This window comes from Macaca mulatta, chromosome 5, assembly GCF_049350105.2.
Source record: "Macaca mulatta isolate MMU2019108-1 chromosome 5, T2T-MMU8v2.0, whole genome shotgun sequence".
In the NCBI taxonomy this organism is placed as follows: Eukaryota; Metazoa; Chordata; class Mammalia; order Primates; family Cercopithecidae; genus Macaca; species Macaca mulatta.
This window is the reverse complement of record NC_133410.1, coordinates 119,852,710-119,871,735: the sequence shown is the minus strand read 5'-3', so window position 1 is coordinate 119,871,735 and position 19,026 is coordinate 119,852,710. Positions and strand designations below refer to the sequence as shown.

At 35.2% G+C, this 19,026-nt stretch overlaps 1 protein-coding gene across 1 annotated transcript in view; it reads right to left on the bottom strand.

Moving 5' to 3' along the window:
• Window positions 1-3,390: 3,390 nt before the first annotated feature.
• ENPEP (glutamyl aminopeptidase) overlaps window positions 3,391-19,026 on the bottom strand; it is an 82,781-nt gene continuing 67,145 nt past the window's right edge. Inside the window, 7 exon segments of the mRNA NM_001266656.1 lie at window positions 3,391-4,151; window positions 5,831-5,909; window positions 12,543-12,683; window positions 16,095-16,265; window positions 16,349-16,453; window positions 16,563-16,636; window positions 17,706-17,856. Coding sequence (NP_001253585.1) covers window positions 3,999-4,151; window positions 5,831-5,909; window positions 12,543-12,683; window positions 16,095-16,265; window positions 16,349-16,453; window positions 16,563-16,636; window positions 17,706-17,856 — 874 coding nt within the window. The 3' untranslated portion in view covers window positions 3,391-3,998.

Genomic DNA, 19,026 nt, shown 5'->3' with positions numbered 1-19,026 from the left:
GAGGGAGGGAGGGAGGGAGGGAGGGAGGGAGGGAAGGAAGGAAGGAAGGAAGGAAGGAAGGAAGGAAGGAAGGAAGGAAGGAAGGAAGGAAGGAATTGAATGCAAAAGGAGGGAAGGAGTAAAGATGATATCCAGCAGGGGTCAACAAACTTTCTGTAATGGGCCAGATGGTGAATATTTTAGACTTTGTGGGCCATAAAATCTATTGCAATTACTCAGCACTGCTGTTGTGGCAGGAAAAGCAGCCACAATCAATACATAAATGAATGTATGTGCTGTGTTCCAATAAAACTTTATTTAAGTATACTGACATTTATTTAAATTTTATATAATTTTTACATCATGAACTATTATTTTCCTTTTGATTTTTTTCAACCTTCTAAAAATGTAACACTATGTTTAGCTTTCAGGCCTTATAAAAACAGGCAGGCAAATGGTCACTAGACCCTGAAATAGAGGAAGGAGGAGGAGAAAGAACAGGAAATAAATGACTATGGTAAAGGAGTATATTAGTTTGGGGTTTATATTAGGCTAGATTATGCTGAAGTAACAGACAACCTTAAAATCTCAGTGATTTACAATAACAAAAGGGTATTTCTCATTCACAGCACATGTGTACTCTGTGCTGGCTAAGTTCTATTCCATGTTGTTTTCATCCTGGAATTTGGGCTCATAGTGCGGCCTCTATCTGGAATACTGCTGCATCTAGGAGCCGAAGAAACACGGAGAACATGGCTAACCAAGTGCTGGCTCTGGACGTTTCTGCCTGAAATTGACATACATCATTTTCACTCTGTTTCACTGGCCAAAGCAAGTCACATACCATGCTAGACTACAATGGGGTAGGATATAGAATCCTCTTCCAGATCAGGGCAATTACTATTCATGAACAATAACACAGGCTAACACATTGCCTACCTTAATGCATTCATTTGCTTAGGTTTGGTTATTCCTGAACCAAAGTTTATTTTATTCTTCAAACTAGTGTCTTAAGTAGGGACGGGGAGATATAATAGTAACAATAAAAAGAGCTAATGCTTATTGAGTGATTGTTATTTCCTATACATATGTCCTTTACATGCATTTTTGTATTTAATCCTCACAACTACCATTAAGGTGGCTACTATTTTGATCCTTACTTTATAGATGAAACAGCAATGGAGAGGTTAAAAGCACTCAACTACCAAGTAGTTGATATTCCAACCCAGGTCACTCTGATTTCAAAAGCATATTTTTACTCTAACACAGATTAAAATGTAGATTAGACTGATAAACTGCCTGAGTTCAAATACTGGCTGGTGCCAAATACAACTTTTATAGCCTTGTGCAAGTTCTATAACTTCTCCATCTCAGTTTCTCCACTCTAAAATAAGAACAATAACAATATCTACTTAAAGGGGGTTTGTAAAAATTAATGTATATGGAGCGCTGCGCTAGTGTTTATAACAATGTTTGGCAAAAAAAAAAGTTTGATGATGATGATTACCTAACCATATTTTAGAAAGCTCCACTGGTAATTTGAATCCCTTCTTTTCTGCTCCCTTCTCATCCCCCAATCCCTTTTGAGAATTATTGTTCTAGATTTTTGCCCCTACTCTGTTTTTTTTCTGTTTTTGGTCTAACACTTCACCAACCTGGAGGGTAAACCATAGGAGTATCATTGCCTTCAACCCAGGTATACATCTCACCCCTGCTTCCCAAACCTTCCTTGCCTGTCAGTTTTACATCTATGTTTTATTATTTAAAATCCTAATTTATAATTATGTGGGTACATAGCAATGATCTGGAATACAGGAGTAGGCTGCCTGGAGGGGAGGCAGTAATACTGGCCTTGCTTTTTGCTACATGACCTCGCTTCCCATATTTTCCAGTTAATTCTTGAAATTAGATGGTTACTTTTTTTTCAGTTAAAATTAATTATTTAAATTTACTCTGGCTTAATTTTGGAAAGATCATATTAAATTTTTTGTCCCCTGTGAATACTGTGCAAAACCAAGCAAGTGAAGTAATAAACTGTGCTTAGCACAGATCTATCTATTAGGCATCAGTCTTTTAAAAACCAGGTATTGTTTGAGAAGGACCTGATGATCTAGAAGACTTATTCTGACAAAGTATATATAGTTCTTTCGCGTGTGGAGTGAAAAGAAGTAAACAATTTGTTCTCAGTTTTAATGCTTAAAATAGAATGAAATAGAACAACAAAAGGAAAAGGCATGAAATAGAATATCTTGTAGGCAAGTTGAAATCTGTTTTATTTACCACACGCTTAAACTAATATTTTTCTTTTAAAATGTATTAATTTCATAGAACAGAAGGATAAACCATCTCACTTCATAATATGTCCACTTGAAACAATACATAGACTTCAAGTGCTGGTTCTGATTGTGGTCAGAATTTTAAGTTAAGTCTTATGAGGATAGTGGGGTTTTTCTGGTAAGTTATGATGTTAATATGTTTTTGCTTCTGAAATAATTTAAAATCATATTTAATTTTTTTTGGTCTGGAAATTTCTTCTTCTATATCTGCCACCCACAACCCAGTCTACATTTGAATTTACTAGTTTGGCTGTATGCATTGAGAAGTGATAATTAAGAAACAGCAACAGAAAGTTTATAAAGTTTCAGAGTACATGATTAGGGCACATTATTGTATAAATAAAGTTAAAGCTAAGGTTTTGTTTCCATATGCTTCAATTCTCATCAAGCCGATTCCAAATTACCTTACATTTTTGAAAGTTCCAAATAAATTTAGATTTTATAGATATAGCAGATTGAAACATAGTACCTTACCATCTTTTCTGCCTATTGGACTTACATTATGGATCTAGGAGGCATCAAGTGCCATATTAAACATATTCTTGCCACCAGCTTCTATGAAATTGATGTCTTTAATCAAGTCATGCATATAAATTTGATCAGTGCTATTCTGTATGGATTAGGATCTAAGGGTTTATACATAAAATTGATCTATAAGGAGATATATGCTCAGACATGCAGAGTCATGCTGGGGATGCCCACGGGTCTCCCCATTTTCACACTTAGATTGCTAGGTAAAGTCAAAGCTAAATTCTAATTCCATTTAGTTTTAAGAAATAATCTGCCTTCTCTCTTTCCTGAACAGTTTCCAATTATTTAGCTTTTTTCCTCTAAAATCCATGGAGCAGAGTTAAGCACTATGTTCCCTTTAATTTCATAGCATATTTGAAGGAGCTTTGTAAGGAATGGAGCAAGATAAGAGAGTACCAAGCATGAAAAAGGCCAGATTCTTGAATCATATTTGCAATGTGTTAAATTATATGGGGAACACTGCAGTCATTTTTATTCAAGAGTAAAGTGACACTGGAAAACAATACTTTTTCAAGATAATCATTTAGATTTATTTTTAAAAGGAGAGGAGAGTTCCCTTGTTGATTTTATAAGAGCAAAGGCAACAGTCAGCCATTCTTTTGGCTAATTCATGCAATCCTCAAGTAAAACTTAAGCCCAGGTTACTTTGGTAGGATTTAAAGTAGTAAGACATATGTGAATAAAATGATATTAGGTCTGTGTAATTCTGAATAATAAAGATTAAGATGGTAATATTGGTCCCTCAAGTACTGGTATTTAAACTTTAAAAATCAATCAAGAGAAGATTAAGTGGTGTTTCTTTGGTACTAAAAATGTAAAGCTAAGACCAAATTGTTCTACTTCACAGATTTAAGATACAAAGAATGATATTTAAAGATATTAAAATAACTATTACATTATCTTCAGTTTGTAAAGAATCTCCTATGAAGTACACTTAGGAGAAATCCCTGAGTATATTAAATACTCTATTAGTATCTTTCTTCATAAACAAAGAGGAACAATTTAAAGGCTTTGCAAGACATATAAACACAGTGCTTAGTAAAAACATTATCTGTTTATAAGGCTCTCTCCATCATGCTTGTAAATTAGGCCACCAAATGCTTAAGAGGAGAAATAATAGATTCACAAAATTAAACTCTAACATTGGACACATTAACCACTCTCAAGTAAATTTAAAAACCATTCTCTGATGGTGTTTCTATGTTGTTTTAGCCACTCGATATTGTTTTTCACTGTTTCCAGCACTTGTTCCCTAGGTTTTTCTCCTGCTCCAGCTTGTGGATATTTTGCAAAAAAGCTCTCCATCTAGAAAAGAGAGAGGAGTAATTAGGATTGTCATTTATAGCCAAATTAGTCTTCAAGAATTTCATTCACAAACTGGATTTGCTTCCTTCTTACCTAGAAATTCAGTATCACTGTACAACATTGAGCTACACCTCCGGCGCATCATTCAGACTGAACCCATCTCTCAGATTAGCAATTGTTATCCATGGTTTTTGGATCCCTGCAGCATGTCAAGCCAAAATAGGCTCTTATATTTTGGGGAAGGATGGCAGCATGTCAATCGCTAGCATGCCCATTTATGTTTCTGCTGCTTTCTCTATTTTCTCTGAATTCCCCAAAGTGTTCCCTGGAAAGTCTGACCTATGGAGTGATGGTTTTGCTTAGCCTTTCACTTCAGGATTCTGGAGTATTTTAATGTACTTTCAGTTCACTTATTAAGGACTCATAAAACAAATCTTTGTTAAAATTAGTGCCGTCCTCCCTCTGACCTCCAAAGCCCTACCCCAAACTCAACTATACTAGGATTATTTGCTATAAAAATAAGAATAATTTGGTTTTTAACGTACAGAAAACTCTTAGCATTCTAATATCTAACACACAGATATTGAAACTTCATACAATCTCTACTTGTTCAACATTAACAGACATTTTTCCTCCTTTGGATTTGAGATATTTGAAACCTGAAAGATTTGAGATTAGTTTTGAAATTACAAAACTATGAATTCTGAATGGAATCAAATATTGACCAACTTATTCCAGAGTTACATTTACAGGAGAGGCGAGACTTTCTGCCCATGCTTTCGTGAACTAAACTGTCTGGTGTGGCCTTCTCAGCAACCCCAGCCTCAACTTTCTCAGCTTTTAAACTGTCTTAGAGGTTCTTTGAATTGTTTTATGTTTAGAAAAAAAAATAGGTGTACATTTTATTAGATAGAAGAATTATTTCTCAATTCACTATGTATACTTATCCAGATAAATAAAAACATGTTTACACTTTAAATGTATACAATTAAAAAATACAAAACCAAAAAGAATTCTCTTTCTCATTGTCTTCTGTGATTTGAATTGAGAAAATATCATTTCTATTTGGAAAAATAGTTTCATTCTATCCCATTACTGGGTATATACCCAAAGGATTATAAATCATTCTACTATAAAGACACATGCACATGTATGTTTATTGTAGCACTATTTACAATATCAAAGACTTGGAACCAACCCAAATGCCCATCAATGATAGACTGGATAAAGAAAATGTGGCACATATACACCATGGAATACTATGCAGTCATAAAAAAGAATGAGTTCATGTCCTTTGCAGGGACATGGTTGAAGCTGGAAACCATCATCCTCAGCAAACTAACGCAGGAACAGAAAACCAAACACTGCATGTTCTCACTCACAAGTGGGAGTTGAACAATGAGAACACATGGACACAGGGAGGGGAACAACACACACCAGGGCCTGTCAGGGTGTGGGGAAAAAGGGGAGGGAGAGCATTAGAACAAATACCTAACACATGGGGGGCTTAAAACCTAGATGGCGTGTTGATAGGGTGAGCAAACCACCATGGCACATGTATACCTATGTAACAAACCTGCACATTCTGCACATGTATCCCAGAACTTAAAGTACAATTTTTTTTAAAGTGTTTCATTCTGTTCTTTCTTGGACAAATGCAGAGGAATTTATCTTTATACCTGCCACAGTTGCAGTTCAGTGTTGAATGGCTCTGCTATTGTGACAATTCGGCCGAGGTTTCTGTTATTGAGTGTAAATCTGGAGAGAAATTTAGAGGAAAAGGAAGTGTAAGTGCTCAGAATGTTACATATTTTCTCTAAATGCAGATGTTTCCTTCTTATTTCATAGTTTGTAAAAGTAACTTTCAAAGTAAGCAAAACACAGTAAGAAAACCCATTTTACTTCAAATCATTCAATTCAAGGTAAATTCTTAGTAAATTCTGTACTTCTTTTTGTAGACAAATTGACACAACCCTCTCAGATATGGAAGACTGCTTGTTGTCATCCCCAAATCTTTTCTTTTTTTCCTGCACACATGAGCACCCTGCTAGAGACTTTCTCAGGCTCTCTCATAGCTGGGTGTCCACAGGTAATCAATTCTTACCAACAGAACATTAGCACAATGTTCAACTGCAGCCTCTTTGCTTAAATAAAGGGAAATTGCTTGCCTAGACTTCTTGGTTTTTTTCTCCCGTTCCTCCGAGCTAGAACATGGACATACCAGTGATACGGCTTCAGCCATGCAGATAGGATACTGGCCTGGCCTCACAAAGCAGAACCACACTCACAACTTGAACCACTCACTTCAGGAGTCTCACCGTAGTGAGAACTAATTACCCACACACACCCTTTCAGCGGCTGCCTTTCTATGTTTCCGTTATGGCAGAACACCTCCAGCATCATTATCCTAATACTCTATGCATCTTCCTGCTGGTACTGAAATTTAAATATAGGCTATTTATTCCGCTTTCAAAAAGCTTTATTAGTTGCTGGCATGTGGGGGTTATGATCTGTATCAGTCTGCCTAAGCAAAGAAACCTAAAGCTAAGTTCCAAGATAGAATTTTAAAGATGATACAATGAGAACACTTGGACACAGGAAGGGGAACATCACACACCGGGGCTTGCTGTGGGGTGGAGGGAGGGGGGATAGCATTACGAGATATACCTGATGTAAATGATGAGTTAATGGGTGCAGCACACCAACATGGCACATGTATACATATGTAACAAACCTGCACATTGTGCACATGTACCCTAGAACTTAAAGTATATATATAAAAAAGATGATATTCTATCCCTTTTCTTTTTGCATTTTCTTTCATAAAGAGCAAGAATCAGAAGTTTCCTTATAGACCACAAATGGTTGTGATAGAGGTAAAAAACTCTCATCACAACTAGTCACAGTGTAAGAAACCCACAAAATTATGTATAAACCTTAAACCCCTGGAATGTTGAGGAGGGACACAAGAAAATATGTACACAGCAATAGGATAAATTTTACATTTAAAAATTATTACAGGCCGGGTGCGGTGGCTCACGCCTGTAATCCCAGCATTTTGCTAGGTCAAGGTGGACAGATGGCTTGAGGTCAGGAGTTCGAGCCCACCCTGGGCAACATGGTGAACCCCATCTCTAACAAAAATACAAAAAGTAGCTGGGCACGTGGTGGTGTGCGTCCCACAAGTAGTCACAGCTACTTGCTGGGCTGAGGCGGGAGGATCGCTTGAACCGGGGAGGTCGAGGCTGCAGTAAACCAAGATTGTGCCACTGCACTCCAGCCTGGGTGACAGAGTGAGACCTTGTCTCAAAAAAAAAATTTATATAGCTATATATATATAGTACATATATATAATTTTATATAAATATTAAATGTTTCCCTTCATATATATACACACATATATATGCAAAAGCAGAAATCATGAAGATAAAAGCTGATAGTTTGTTTTATGCAAATTAAAAATTTTACACTGAGCTGGGAGGTGATGGTTTGCCCTTGTAATCCCTGTGACTTGGGAAGCTGAGATGGGAGGATCCACTGAGCTGAAGAGTTCAAGACTAGTCTGGGCAACAAAAGAGTTTTATACACACACACACACACACACACACACACACACACACACTCCTACCATATACAAAATTAAAAGCCAAATACTAATTGAGAACAAATCGTTGTAACATATATGATAAAGAGCAAATATTTTTGCCATGTAAAGAACCCTTCCAAATTGGTAACAGGGAGAAATATGCCAGCATGAATTTAGCAAAGGAATGAAAATGTACCAATGGGAAAAGAATAAAATGTTCTAGTAATCAAGCATGATTTCAGCATACCAGGCCGTGCCCACTCTTATCACAGATGCCACTGAATTTAAAGCCAATATGTTTTTCATCCCTAATGTCATCAGTCATTATCTAAAATGTGATTCTGAGGCATTAGTAATGCTGCCCCTAAATGCATGTACTTTCTTGCCTCGGACACATTTCCTAAATCTCCCCAGGCTCTCAAATCCTTTCACCTAGCCCTCTGGAACTGTCCCTTTACAGGGAACATTACTTCTCATTCTCACTTAGAGAATGTTTATATTCCCACAACCTTTGTAGCATCAGGTCAGGAAATGGAGTCAGTGTGCTCATGCTCCCCATTGCTGCTTCCAGACCAGCACTCCTCCACCCTCTTTAAAAACCTCTGTTCCCTTATGTTATTCCCTCACATTTAATGATACATTTTGGTACCTCACTCCTCCAAGCCATGCCATCATCCTAGGTAATTTCCAGGTCCACACAGATGAATGATATACCATCTCTTCTCTTAGTTCTTTAACCTTATTTTCAATAATATTTTCTTCACTCGACTTCAGCCACCAAACTCCTATGATACTTTGTGATCATCCATAAGTCATCTGCCTCTAAAACTGTTAATTTATTCACCCTCTATGGCATGTTATATATTTCAGTTTCCACTGTGACTGTTCTTTCACTTTACCTGGATTTCTGGTCCTTTGACTATCCCCACCCCTACTATCTCTTAAACCATCAGTTTTTCCTTTTCTTTCATTTATTTCTTTATGTAGTTCAGATGGTCTACCATTTTGAATAACATTTTTGCCTAAGACCCGAACTTTTTTATACTTTAATAATTTATGTCTAATAAAGTATACATGTATTTGTGTGACTCTTTACTTAAAATTTGTCTCTACTCAAAGCTTCATGAGGACAGAGAACCAGGTCTATTTCTCCTTACTATTGCATCCCCAATGCCAGTCATAATGCCTAGCACAGAGTAGGCGCTCCACAATATTTACTGGATGAAAGAAATGTAATTTAAAATGAGATATCAGTTTTCATATATTCAATTAGCAAAGATACATAAAAATAACAACAACAAGCATTGAAAAGGGTTGGGAAAATAGGCAGTTACTAGCAAAATTTTTTAGAATGGTAATTCTGCAACATTTATCAGAAACCCTAAAAATAAACACATCTTTTCACCCAGTAGTATTACTTCTACTATTACTTGTATTCTAAAGAAATTGTCAAGGACATTAAAAAAAACAGCAAAGGATTCAGTGTAAAAGACTGTTCATCAATACACTACGTATAGTTGTAGGGAACAGTTCTATTGTCCAACATATAGGGATTGGCTAAGTAAACTAAGATATATGTACAAATTGAAACATTATTAAGCCATTCAAAATAACATTGAAGATGGACACTTAAAGACATGAAAAGACACCCACAATATAGGATGATGAGAAAAAAAGCAAGTTATAAACCATATTTATAATATGTTTCCATTTCTGTAAATTAAGTAAACAGACATAGAAAAACTCAAGGAGAAACAGTAATATGACAATGGGAGTTATTTCTTGGTGGTTGCATTACAGGTAATTTTTATACTCATTGTTGCTTATATGCATTGTGCAAAAAACACATATCAGTTTTACAATAAGAAAATAGGAATTTAAAAAAGCAAATCACACTGAGTCTAAAGGACATATTTAGAAATTAGCAATGAACATACTGAGTGAAAATTGCAACTACTTGTTTAAATACCAGAAAGGCCAGAACAAAATATGTACATCCCAGTATACTAGTATCATATAAAGCATAGAAAATAAGGGAAAATATACTGCTTGCTTATCATATTGGTTATTTTTGAAAACTCAAATAAGGATCTAATTATATTTTAAACAATTTGAAAAAAATTGTACATATATTGTCTTCTTGGATTCAATATTTATACAAGTATTATTACATTATCCAAAAGAAATAATTTTAATACACACAAAACTTTGAAGTGTTTATTAAATTGTTTGGTTTATGAGGTAGTATTTGAAGGGTTTCAATCATGTCCTATTGACTTAATTTTTCATCTACCGTCATAAGCTATAATCACACCACATTATTATTGAGTCAACTCAACTTCACCGTTTCATCTAAGAGTTTATTGGAAGAAACAAAAGCAAAGAATAATTTCTGAAGTATCTTTGGGACTTTGCGGTTAAGTCTCAAACTGGCAAGGACATTAGTAGTGTGGCCATCAGTTGTCATAAAAATCACATGACAAAAGCTTTATTTAAATAAAAGCTTCTTATTTCAGGATGACAATAAATTGTTCAGAAATGGAGAGAGTAAAACTATTCATCCTGAAATCTGGCAAACGTTCAAGTGTTTGGAAATATTTGGATACAGTTTGGCTCATTTTTGTTTAATTTTTATTATCCAATTTTCAAGGGGAAATTCTGCTTATTCAAGCCAAGTACAATTAATATTGGGTGTTTGTGTGTATTAGACATGAGGTTATTATGAAATTTTATGTTTGGGTCATTTGAAATAATATCTCATGAGAATGAGATCATTAGATTATGAAGAAATGCTAAAAGCCTTTGTCAAAAGTTGTGGAGTACTTATGGAAATAGTTTATCTTCTTTTTTTTAATCTTGAAAAACAATCAATTTATCAGGCCTAATACATTTATTTTAAGGCTATACGTATATGAACTTTATGACAAGGTAAAACCTATTTTTTTTCTACTTCTTAATTTTCTTGAAGTGTAACAACTAATTTTTAAAAATGAAAAATGCATTATTTGAAATAAATCACAGCAAAGCTACTCAAATAGGCCTTGAGAAATATTTATTCAATAAATGATAAGTTAATGGCCATTTTATTACGCAAAATAAAACATCATTTACTTATCTTTTCATAATAACTCAAAAGTAAATTTTGTGCTTCATCTACATAGGTTTCTTGCACCATACACCACAAAAAAAGAGATAGTTTTATGGTCTTTTCAATTAAAACAAAATATGCAGTATTTATCACTAGCCATATATTTTTCAAAATGGAGAGTATTACCTTGCATGATATAAACTGTTACATCTAGATAATAACATATTCTTAATAGCTAGATTCATTCATTCTAAATTAAGCATTTCTTTTTTTTTTTTTTTTTTTTTTTTTTTTTGAGACGGAGTCTCGCTCTGTCGCCCAGGCTGGAGTGCAGTGGCGCGATCTCGGCTCACTGCAAGCTCCGCCTCCCGGGTTCACGCCATTCTCCTGCCTCAGCCTCCCGAGTAGCTGGGACCACAGACGCCCACAACCGCGCCCGGCTAATTTTTTGTATTTTTAGTAGAGACGGGGTTTCACCGTGGTCTCGATCTCCTGACCTTGTGATCCGCCCGCCTCGGCCTCCCTAAATTAAGCATTTCATTTAAACAATCATAAAAGATGAACAATGCACATGAGTGCACGTGCACACACACACACACACACTCACATGCACACCAACCAGTCTTCATAGAAATGGATGAACAGTGACACTCCAATAGTTACAAGAATAGAAAAGGTAAAAATTTATCACAAACAGGCAGAAGCGATGCAGTGTATTTTGGTTGGGAGCTAGAGATAGAATCTGAATCTCAGAAGGAAAAGAAATGTAAATGGAGAGAATAGCACTCTGGTGAGTTGTGGGGTGGAAAAGAGAAAATAATTAAAAGTTATCATTGCAGTTGGTATTTCTCATAAGGCAGCCATTATCAATGAGGCAGTGCTGCTGGATTGACAGGAGAGATTAAGAGGAGGTAACACAGGCTATTTCCTAATGTAGGGATTACAGATGGTAAAGGTCTTTTCATCAATGTTTATACATTTATTTGGGACATATGTTAATTCTATAATATAGAATAGTTTATACATATTATTCTATTTTATACTCTGTCAAAGAACTGCCTTCTGGATGGAAATTGTGCATTATATTTAGAGTATCAGAACCAAGAGCAGCAATATTTCTTCTGCACAGGGCTGAAGAAATATGAAGTTTGGAAAAGCATCTCTTTAACTGATTTTGCTTTTGTCCTTGCTGTTTCCCATTTAAAAACTTCTATTGCCTAGGAAATATAATTCCCTTTTAAGAACCATTCAAAATACTTGAACTTTCATTATCTGGTCAGGATAGGTAATAGTTATCACCCATATAAGCTCAGTACGATATAGAACTCTAATTTGAACCCAGGTCCAATAATTTTTACCTAGCTTTCATCGAATATTAATTGAGAACTAAATAGGTGCCTGGCATTATGCTAGGTATTAACACAACAGGCAGAATTGTATTAACGTGTTTTAACCAAACTAAAAATAATGCAATTTAGTCTTCCAGATCTCAGAATCCTATAGGTCAGCTGAAACAATAATTTCCAGAAAAAAACTGTTCTTAAAATTAACTAGTACATTGCTTCCCTGGAAGGACAATACCATGATCCTTTACCTCTAATAATATGCCATTTTAGATATTGTATAGATGTCAGAGACGGTGGCCCAAAGAAAAATGGAGGAACCAGTAGATAGTATGAAACAAAGAGAACAGCAGACCATTATCAGATCATCCCACCTGTTGACTAGATAGTCCCAGTTGAGTTGTATCCAATTCCAGGCCATGTTCTTCCCATAGCTGTTATATGAGATATATCGAATGACTGTAAACACATCCTGAGTTTTAATAAGGTTTGTGTCCTTGAGCAAATCCAAATACCTAAGAGAAGCCAAACAGAAAAACAATTCAAAGTGAACTTATAATGTTCACCCTTAGCTAAATTCCAATACAAAATAGTTTTCATGCCAGCAATTCAATTCTTGAGGTATCAACTGACAAAGTTAATTAAATATGACAAATGATGAAAGACAACTTGAAATTTTCTGATATGCTTAACTGTTTTTAAAGAACAACCTATGATTTTAAAGACTAGTGGACTGTAAATTATAAAAACATTTAAAATTAAATTATTTTAGAAGCATCAAAAACCATTTTAAAACACAGAATTTTAACCATTAATATTTTAAAACAGCATTTATTGAATAGACTACTTCACACACTTCCCTATTATCCAGCTGGATTTTTAAAAGAAGCCAGTAAATTAAGAGAATGTATCTATGCTCTTATATTCTATAGGAAGGCAGTTGTTTGCTCTTCCCTAGATTGTAAGAAATAATCCTATAATGTAACCTATATGGTTATATTAGTTGACAATAATTAAGAACACAAATAAGAACAAGATAAATTAAATGACTAAATGGATAGGTTTAATTGTATGCCATGGCTATACCTAGAGTAGCATTTCTAGCCCAAGACCTTAAAAGTGTATATTTTATTGAAAAAGTGTTTCCAAATAAGGTCAGCACACATTTTATTCACTGTGACAAGGGAACCTCAAAAATAGATGTCTACTACTGATAGATTAGATGTATTTTCATGTTACTGAAGTCTTGCTGCCCCATGGCATCCTACCCATTGGCTTAATTCCTTTGTATCTTTAGGAGGATATAAGATAATTACTACAACAAACGGATCACTGTTCAACTTGAGTTGTGAGCCTTTGAGAGTCAGCCTTTGTCAAAGAGAAAAGATATTTCTAAATTACGTATGTTTTTATTAACATACTTGACATAGAAATTTACCCTAAATGAGACTGGAGAAAACTCAAGCTTAAACAAAGTCCATGCCACATGGGAAACTGGAAAACACAACCCCTTAAGAACAGGTCTGTAGTTCAGCATGTACATTTGCACTATGCCAAAATGGCATGGGAGAGTGATAGTACATCATAGCATAGACAAGGTGAGGTGAATATATGAATGAGTTTAAGCTAACGACCCTGGTTCCTTTGACTTGTGGGTCCTGTTTATGGGATCCTATCAGTTTCTTCAGCCTAGCAATAAGAGGCAGGGATGCTGGAAGACATGATGGGAAAACAAAAATACCATACATACAACACAGGTACTTCATGAACAGAAGCAAGTGACTGGGACCACTACTTTCATCTCTGGATGACAGATAGTGTACCAGAAGGTAAAATGTGATCAATGAAAACTCAATGGACTCTGGCCCAGACCAGAATAGGTAAACACCTTAAGGCCAAAGCAGCAAAAATCAGAGGTCTCTTTCTCCATCACCACAAAGGTGGCATGTCTCCCTATGCAGAAGGAGCATGAGGTAGGGAAGGAACTCTAGAAGACTCAACATTTACTCCAAGAGACTATTTAAATGAGAATTCTAGTTTAACGATTCATTTAAAAACTAGACGGGCAGACAAAAATAGTCAACATCAGTTGTTCTCCCTCTCACGGGTTCATCACCCAGCCGTGTGAGAACTCTTGGGAATAACCAGATAGAAAATCAAGGTCCTACATTTTCTTTGCACTTGCAGTTGTGTGGATAAATCTACTTATATGAAAATACAACGTATCAATCACATGTTTCAAATAAGAAAGGAATTCCAAGGATGCTGGTACTGCAGCCTGGACTTGCTACAGAATCTTCTTTTATTCTGGTCATTATTTGAAACTGGAAGACTTTGTAAATGGTTAAGGTAACATACTCAAATGTGAGATATACTGCTTCCAAAATTAAAAAAAAAAAAAAGATTACCAAACCCACTAAAATAATCTTTTTCTGTGGCATGTCAGTCAAGGTGCAACAAATTTCTTTTACTTTGGAAGGAATATTATGATGTGCTCTAACCTATTGAACTTCCAGAAACTGCACTAAAGTGGTGGGATCCTGAATTTTTATGCAATTTATCTTTCATCCCCCAGTTCACAAGGTTCTTAGTAAGGCATCTAAAGTACTTGCTAATTTTCTTACCAGATAACAATCAGCACAATGCCATCAAAGTAATGAATTAGTGATGTTTTGTGAAATGTGAAAATGATCAAGTTCTTTTTTTTTTTTAAATAGATACGAGGTCTCACTATGTTGCCAAAGTTGGTCTTGACCTCCTGGGCTCAAGAAAACCTCCTACCTCAGCCTCCCAAAGTGCTGGGATTATAGGCACCAGCCACTGTGCCCAGCCAAGATGATCAGGTTCTTGATGAACTGTCATGGCAGAGAGCAGGAGAATTAATACATAGCCCTGAGGTAAGAGGCTGAAGGTATATTATTGGCTCTACCTGGTAAAAGCAAACTGCTTCTGGTTATCCTTTTAAATTGGTATTGCAATGTAATTTACTATTTACATTCTGCCTCTCCCATGAAGCTGTAAGTATCTCAAGGATAGATGTAATTTTTATTCATGTTTTATTCATTTTTATTTCCACAATCTACATATCTATACATAGAAAGGACACCATAAGTGTTGGTTGAATAAATGAAGTAAATAACTCAGACACTATAACTAAGCAAAAAATGAATTAAGGAAGAAGCCTGTTGATTTCGAGTATAAATGCAGAGTGGGAAATGAGTCATAGATGAGCTTCAAGTGGTCTTTGCGCCTTCTGAGTAAAGTGTAAATACATTTGCGGCAGACACTCCTCTTTCTCTAATCACAGAGACTAGTTTTGCTCTGATACCATTAGATATCCTTGATCTTAGGTAAAGCAGACTTCTACCCCAGTCCCAGATAATTCTAATGGGCTCAAATCAGCCAAAGGAATTCAAGTTCACCCTAGTGAGCAAAGGATCAAGTAATAGTCCCAGAGTGTGGGCCACAATGATGAAGGGTGACCCAGTTCTGGATTATGAGGGGAATTGGAGACAATTGTCCTGTTGGCATAAAAGACAGAGCCTGTGAAGAAACTCTTTTGCTCCTGTCCTACCTCCATTACACATGTTTGTGTAAAAACAAAATGTTTCAAGCTCTGTAAGTCATGAGACATCTAACATGTCGATCATGGAAAATCAGAAAGAGAAGAGCCTGGGTCCTGAGTGAAAATGTTGAGCCACTGCATACAACTAGAAGCTACCTACCTCCAGAATGTTTTCATATGAGATTACATTTCCTTATTGTTTAGGCCAGTCTTATATGGATATTTTGTTTCTTGCAGGGAAAATAATTTTTATCGATATTTTTGGCAACAAAACATCATACTTTAATCAGACTCTTAAAGAGACTGTGACACATAAACTATTAAATACCATTTATATATGTGAAATAAAAGCCCAACTTACCTTGACAAAAGAGTAACGTTCTTCACTGATGCTAATCCATAAAGCAGTTTTTCTTTTTCTTGAGCTAATGAAGTTTTCTGGTATTGCTCAAGAGTGTAGTTCCATGAAATCTCATTGCCAGAGTTCTGCATCCCATACCGATACACTAGAAGCCTGAGATTTACAGGAAGACTAGAAGAAGAAACAGTGTTTCAGAGATTTCAACTACTCTTTTCTCAATTGTGTCTTCTAAACATAAAAATGTGAGTAATCACCTTACGGTCCCATTTAGCCACTGCTCAAATAAAAAGGAAGCATTGTTCAAGGCTTCTCTGTCTCCCACCTTGCACGCAAACCCTAACACGGAGGAACGGAGTAACCTTAAACAACAAACAAACACAAATCCAGGGCCTTAAGCACTTTTCAACAAGTCTTAAAACAAAAAACAAATGTTAAATGAATTTTAGTTGTTAAAAAGTGAGAAATAACTTTGTGACATGGTCTCCAGCATCATTCCATCCCAGAGAATCTGCAATAGGCTTCACTTGACCTTGGAAGTATTCCTGAAATAAAAGCATAATAAAAGCATAATTTACTTGGAAGTATTCCTGAAATAAAAGCATAAATTATTACTTAATTTACTACGTATCAGTAGTATCCTGATTATTATACTCAGCACCCCCTATTATAATCGGTTTTCCTACAAATTCAGAGAACTTGCGCTTTTCCTTAAAATAACAATGTATTTGATTTTTATCACATTGCAATTTTGCCTCAATCCTGAAAAATATAAACCACCCTGGACCTTCCTGTAATGTTTTACACAAGTTTGGGCAAGGCCTTTTAACCCCTAGTTCTTAGTTAACATATGTAATAAATAGGAAAACACTCAACATACTTTCTGCACTAAGAAGATTGCTTAAGCATATATGAAAAAGTAAAAATAACTGATATTTGTATATTGCTTTAAGTTTTACAAAGCACTTCCATATTATTTGATCCTCACTATACCATTACCGTAGGCAGGCAAGTGTTGGCATTCCTAACGTACAAAGGAAATTCAGACTCACAAATGTTAAATCATTTGTTCAAGATCTTTCATTTTGTAAACAGAAGAGCTAGAGATTTGAATCCAGAATTTGTTCAAAAATACGAGTGTCCTACTTATGTGCTACAGAAATCATAAAGCAAGGAAACAGTATTTAGAATGACTACTTAAAATAAAATCTCAATGTAGAAATATCAGCAGTAAGAATAAGAAGATATAATATTATGTTTAAGAAGAAGAATTCATTTTAACATAGATAAAGTCCATTTTTAAAAAGATCTAACTAGTATTTATTGTTTAAAATGTTGTATATTTTAAGTAAAATATTAACGTTGTATTCCTTCTAACACTAAAATGCACCTAAGTGGTATGTATGCAGAACCATAAATTCTGATGTACTTCAAATTGAAAAAGAATAGACGGTGTAGCTTTGCTTTGATTAGTCAAGTCATTGCACTTTCTTTTGATTCCACGTGGCAAGCAAACATGGTTTATGTCCCCAGGAACTCCTTCTCTCAGAAAGCATCCTATTCTACTAATGGTTAAATATTTACTTTGGTAAGATACCATAGCATTAACATCACCTCAATCATAGGATATAGCTCTTTATCATCTTCAAACATGCTAATGATGTAGGTTACAGCTGAAATGACTCTCTGCCATGGTAAAAAATTCTCTTCCTTTTTGAGATACATGGTCAAGTTCAAAGCCACCTTATAATCTAGAAGTTGAGCTCTGAGAAAGACAAAAAACAAAACAAAACAAAAACCCCACAGTTAATTAAAAATCACAGACTTTAGTTTCCATTTAACTGAAAGTTTTGGCGATCAAAGCATTCCATGTTAATGAGGATTCTTCCATTCAACAATCAAGGAATTGCATTTATTGGTTGAAGCCCAATCGAAAAGTTTTGTCCAAAATTATATAGTCGTGCTTTCATACATTCAATAGTAAGGAGGAAGAAAGGCATTAAGATGTACCTTTGAAAAAGCACAAGAGCAAAATTTCAAATAAAACAAAAGCCATTTAGCTGTACAGTTAATATTCATAAATAGAAACTTTTAAATTCTAGGTTCCCAAGCAGGTTATAACATATAAGTGTACATTATAAATGTATTTTGTTGAAATTATTTACATTGGCTTATGAAGAAGAAACATAAATAACAGTATTCATGAATCCTGAATGCTTAAAACATTCAAATTGAACTTTCATTTTCCTTTATAACATCTTCTTTCTTATCCATTTCCCAGTAATACTCATTAAAAAAGTAAATTTTTCTCTTCTAGAAAATTTTGAAGATACTATCGACATTTCAAAGGTTAAAAAATCAACTTTCTTTTCCTTTCAAAAGAATTTTTGAACCTTTTGAAATCAGCTCAGCTTTCCCACTTCCCTGTCCTGTTTTGTTTTTTTGTTTTTTTGTTTTTTTTAACTCCCTGTCTCATGAAATTACTCTCTCAAGAAACCACTGGTACAAGAACCTCTATTTCTGACCCTGCTTCTAGGGAACTCAACTCAAGACTGCTAGCATTCTTACACAACTTTGGGTCTCAAACTCCATTTAAGTCCATAGGCAAAGAGCAATTCTGAAGGCCAGACTTGGTTGAGACTTTTCTTTGTTCAAAAATATTCTGTTTATATAATGAGAGCCCAGCCTGGGGAACTTAAATTATAGAAGTTTACTATATCTTATAGTGTAGAGAGGTTGGAAGTTACAGCTTAAAATTTCCACCAAATAAAATGGAGAAGAGGACAAAGGTCATATGAGAGCATTCTTGCTCTTCTATATTGGGCTAAGGCACCTAGGAAGGTTGGGGGACTCTTATAGCAGAAGGTTTGTTTTTTGTTTTCCTGAGTGTAATTTGGAAAGACTGCACAGTCCTTCTTAGAGAAGCCTGAGTTAA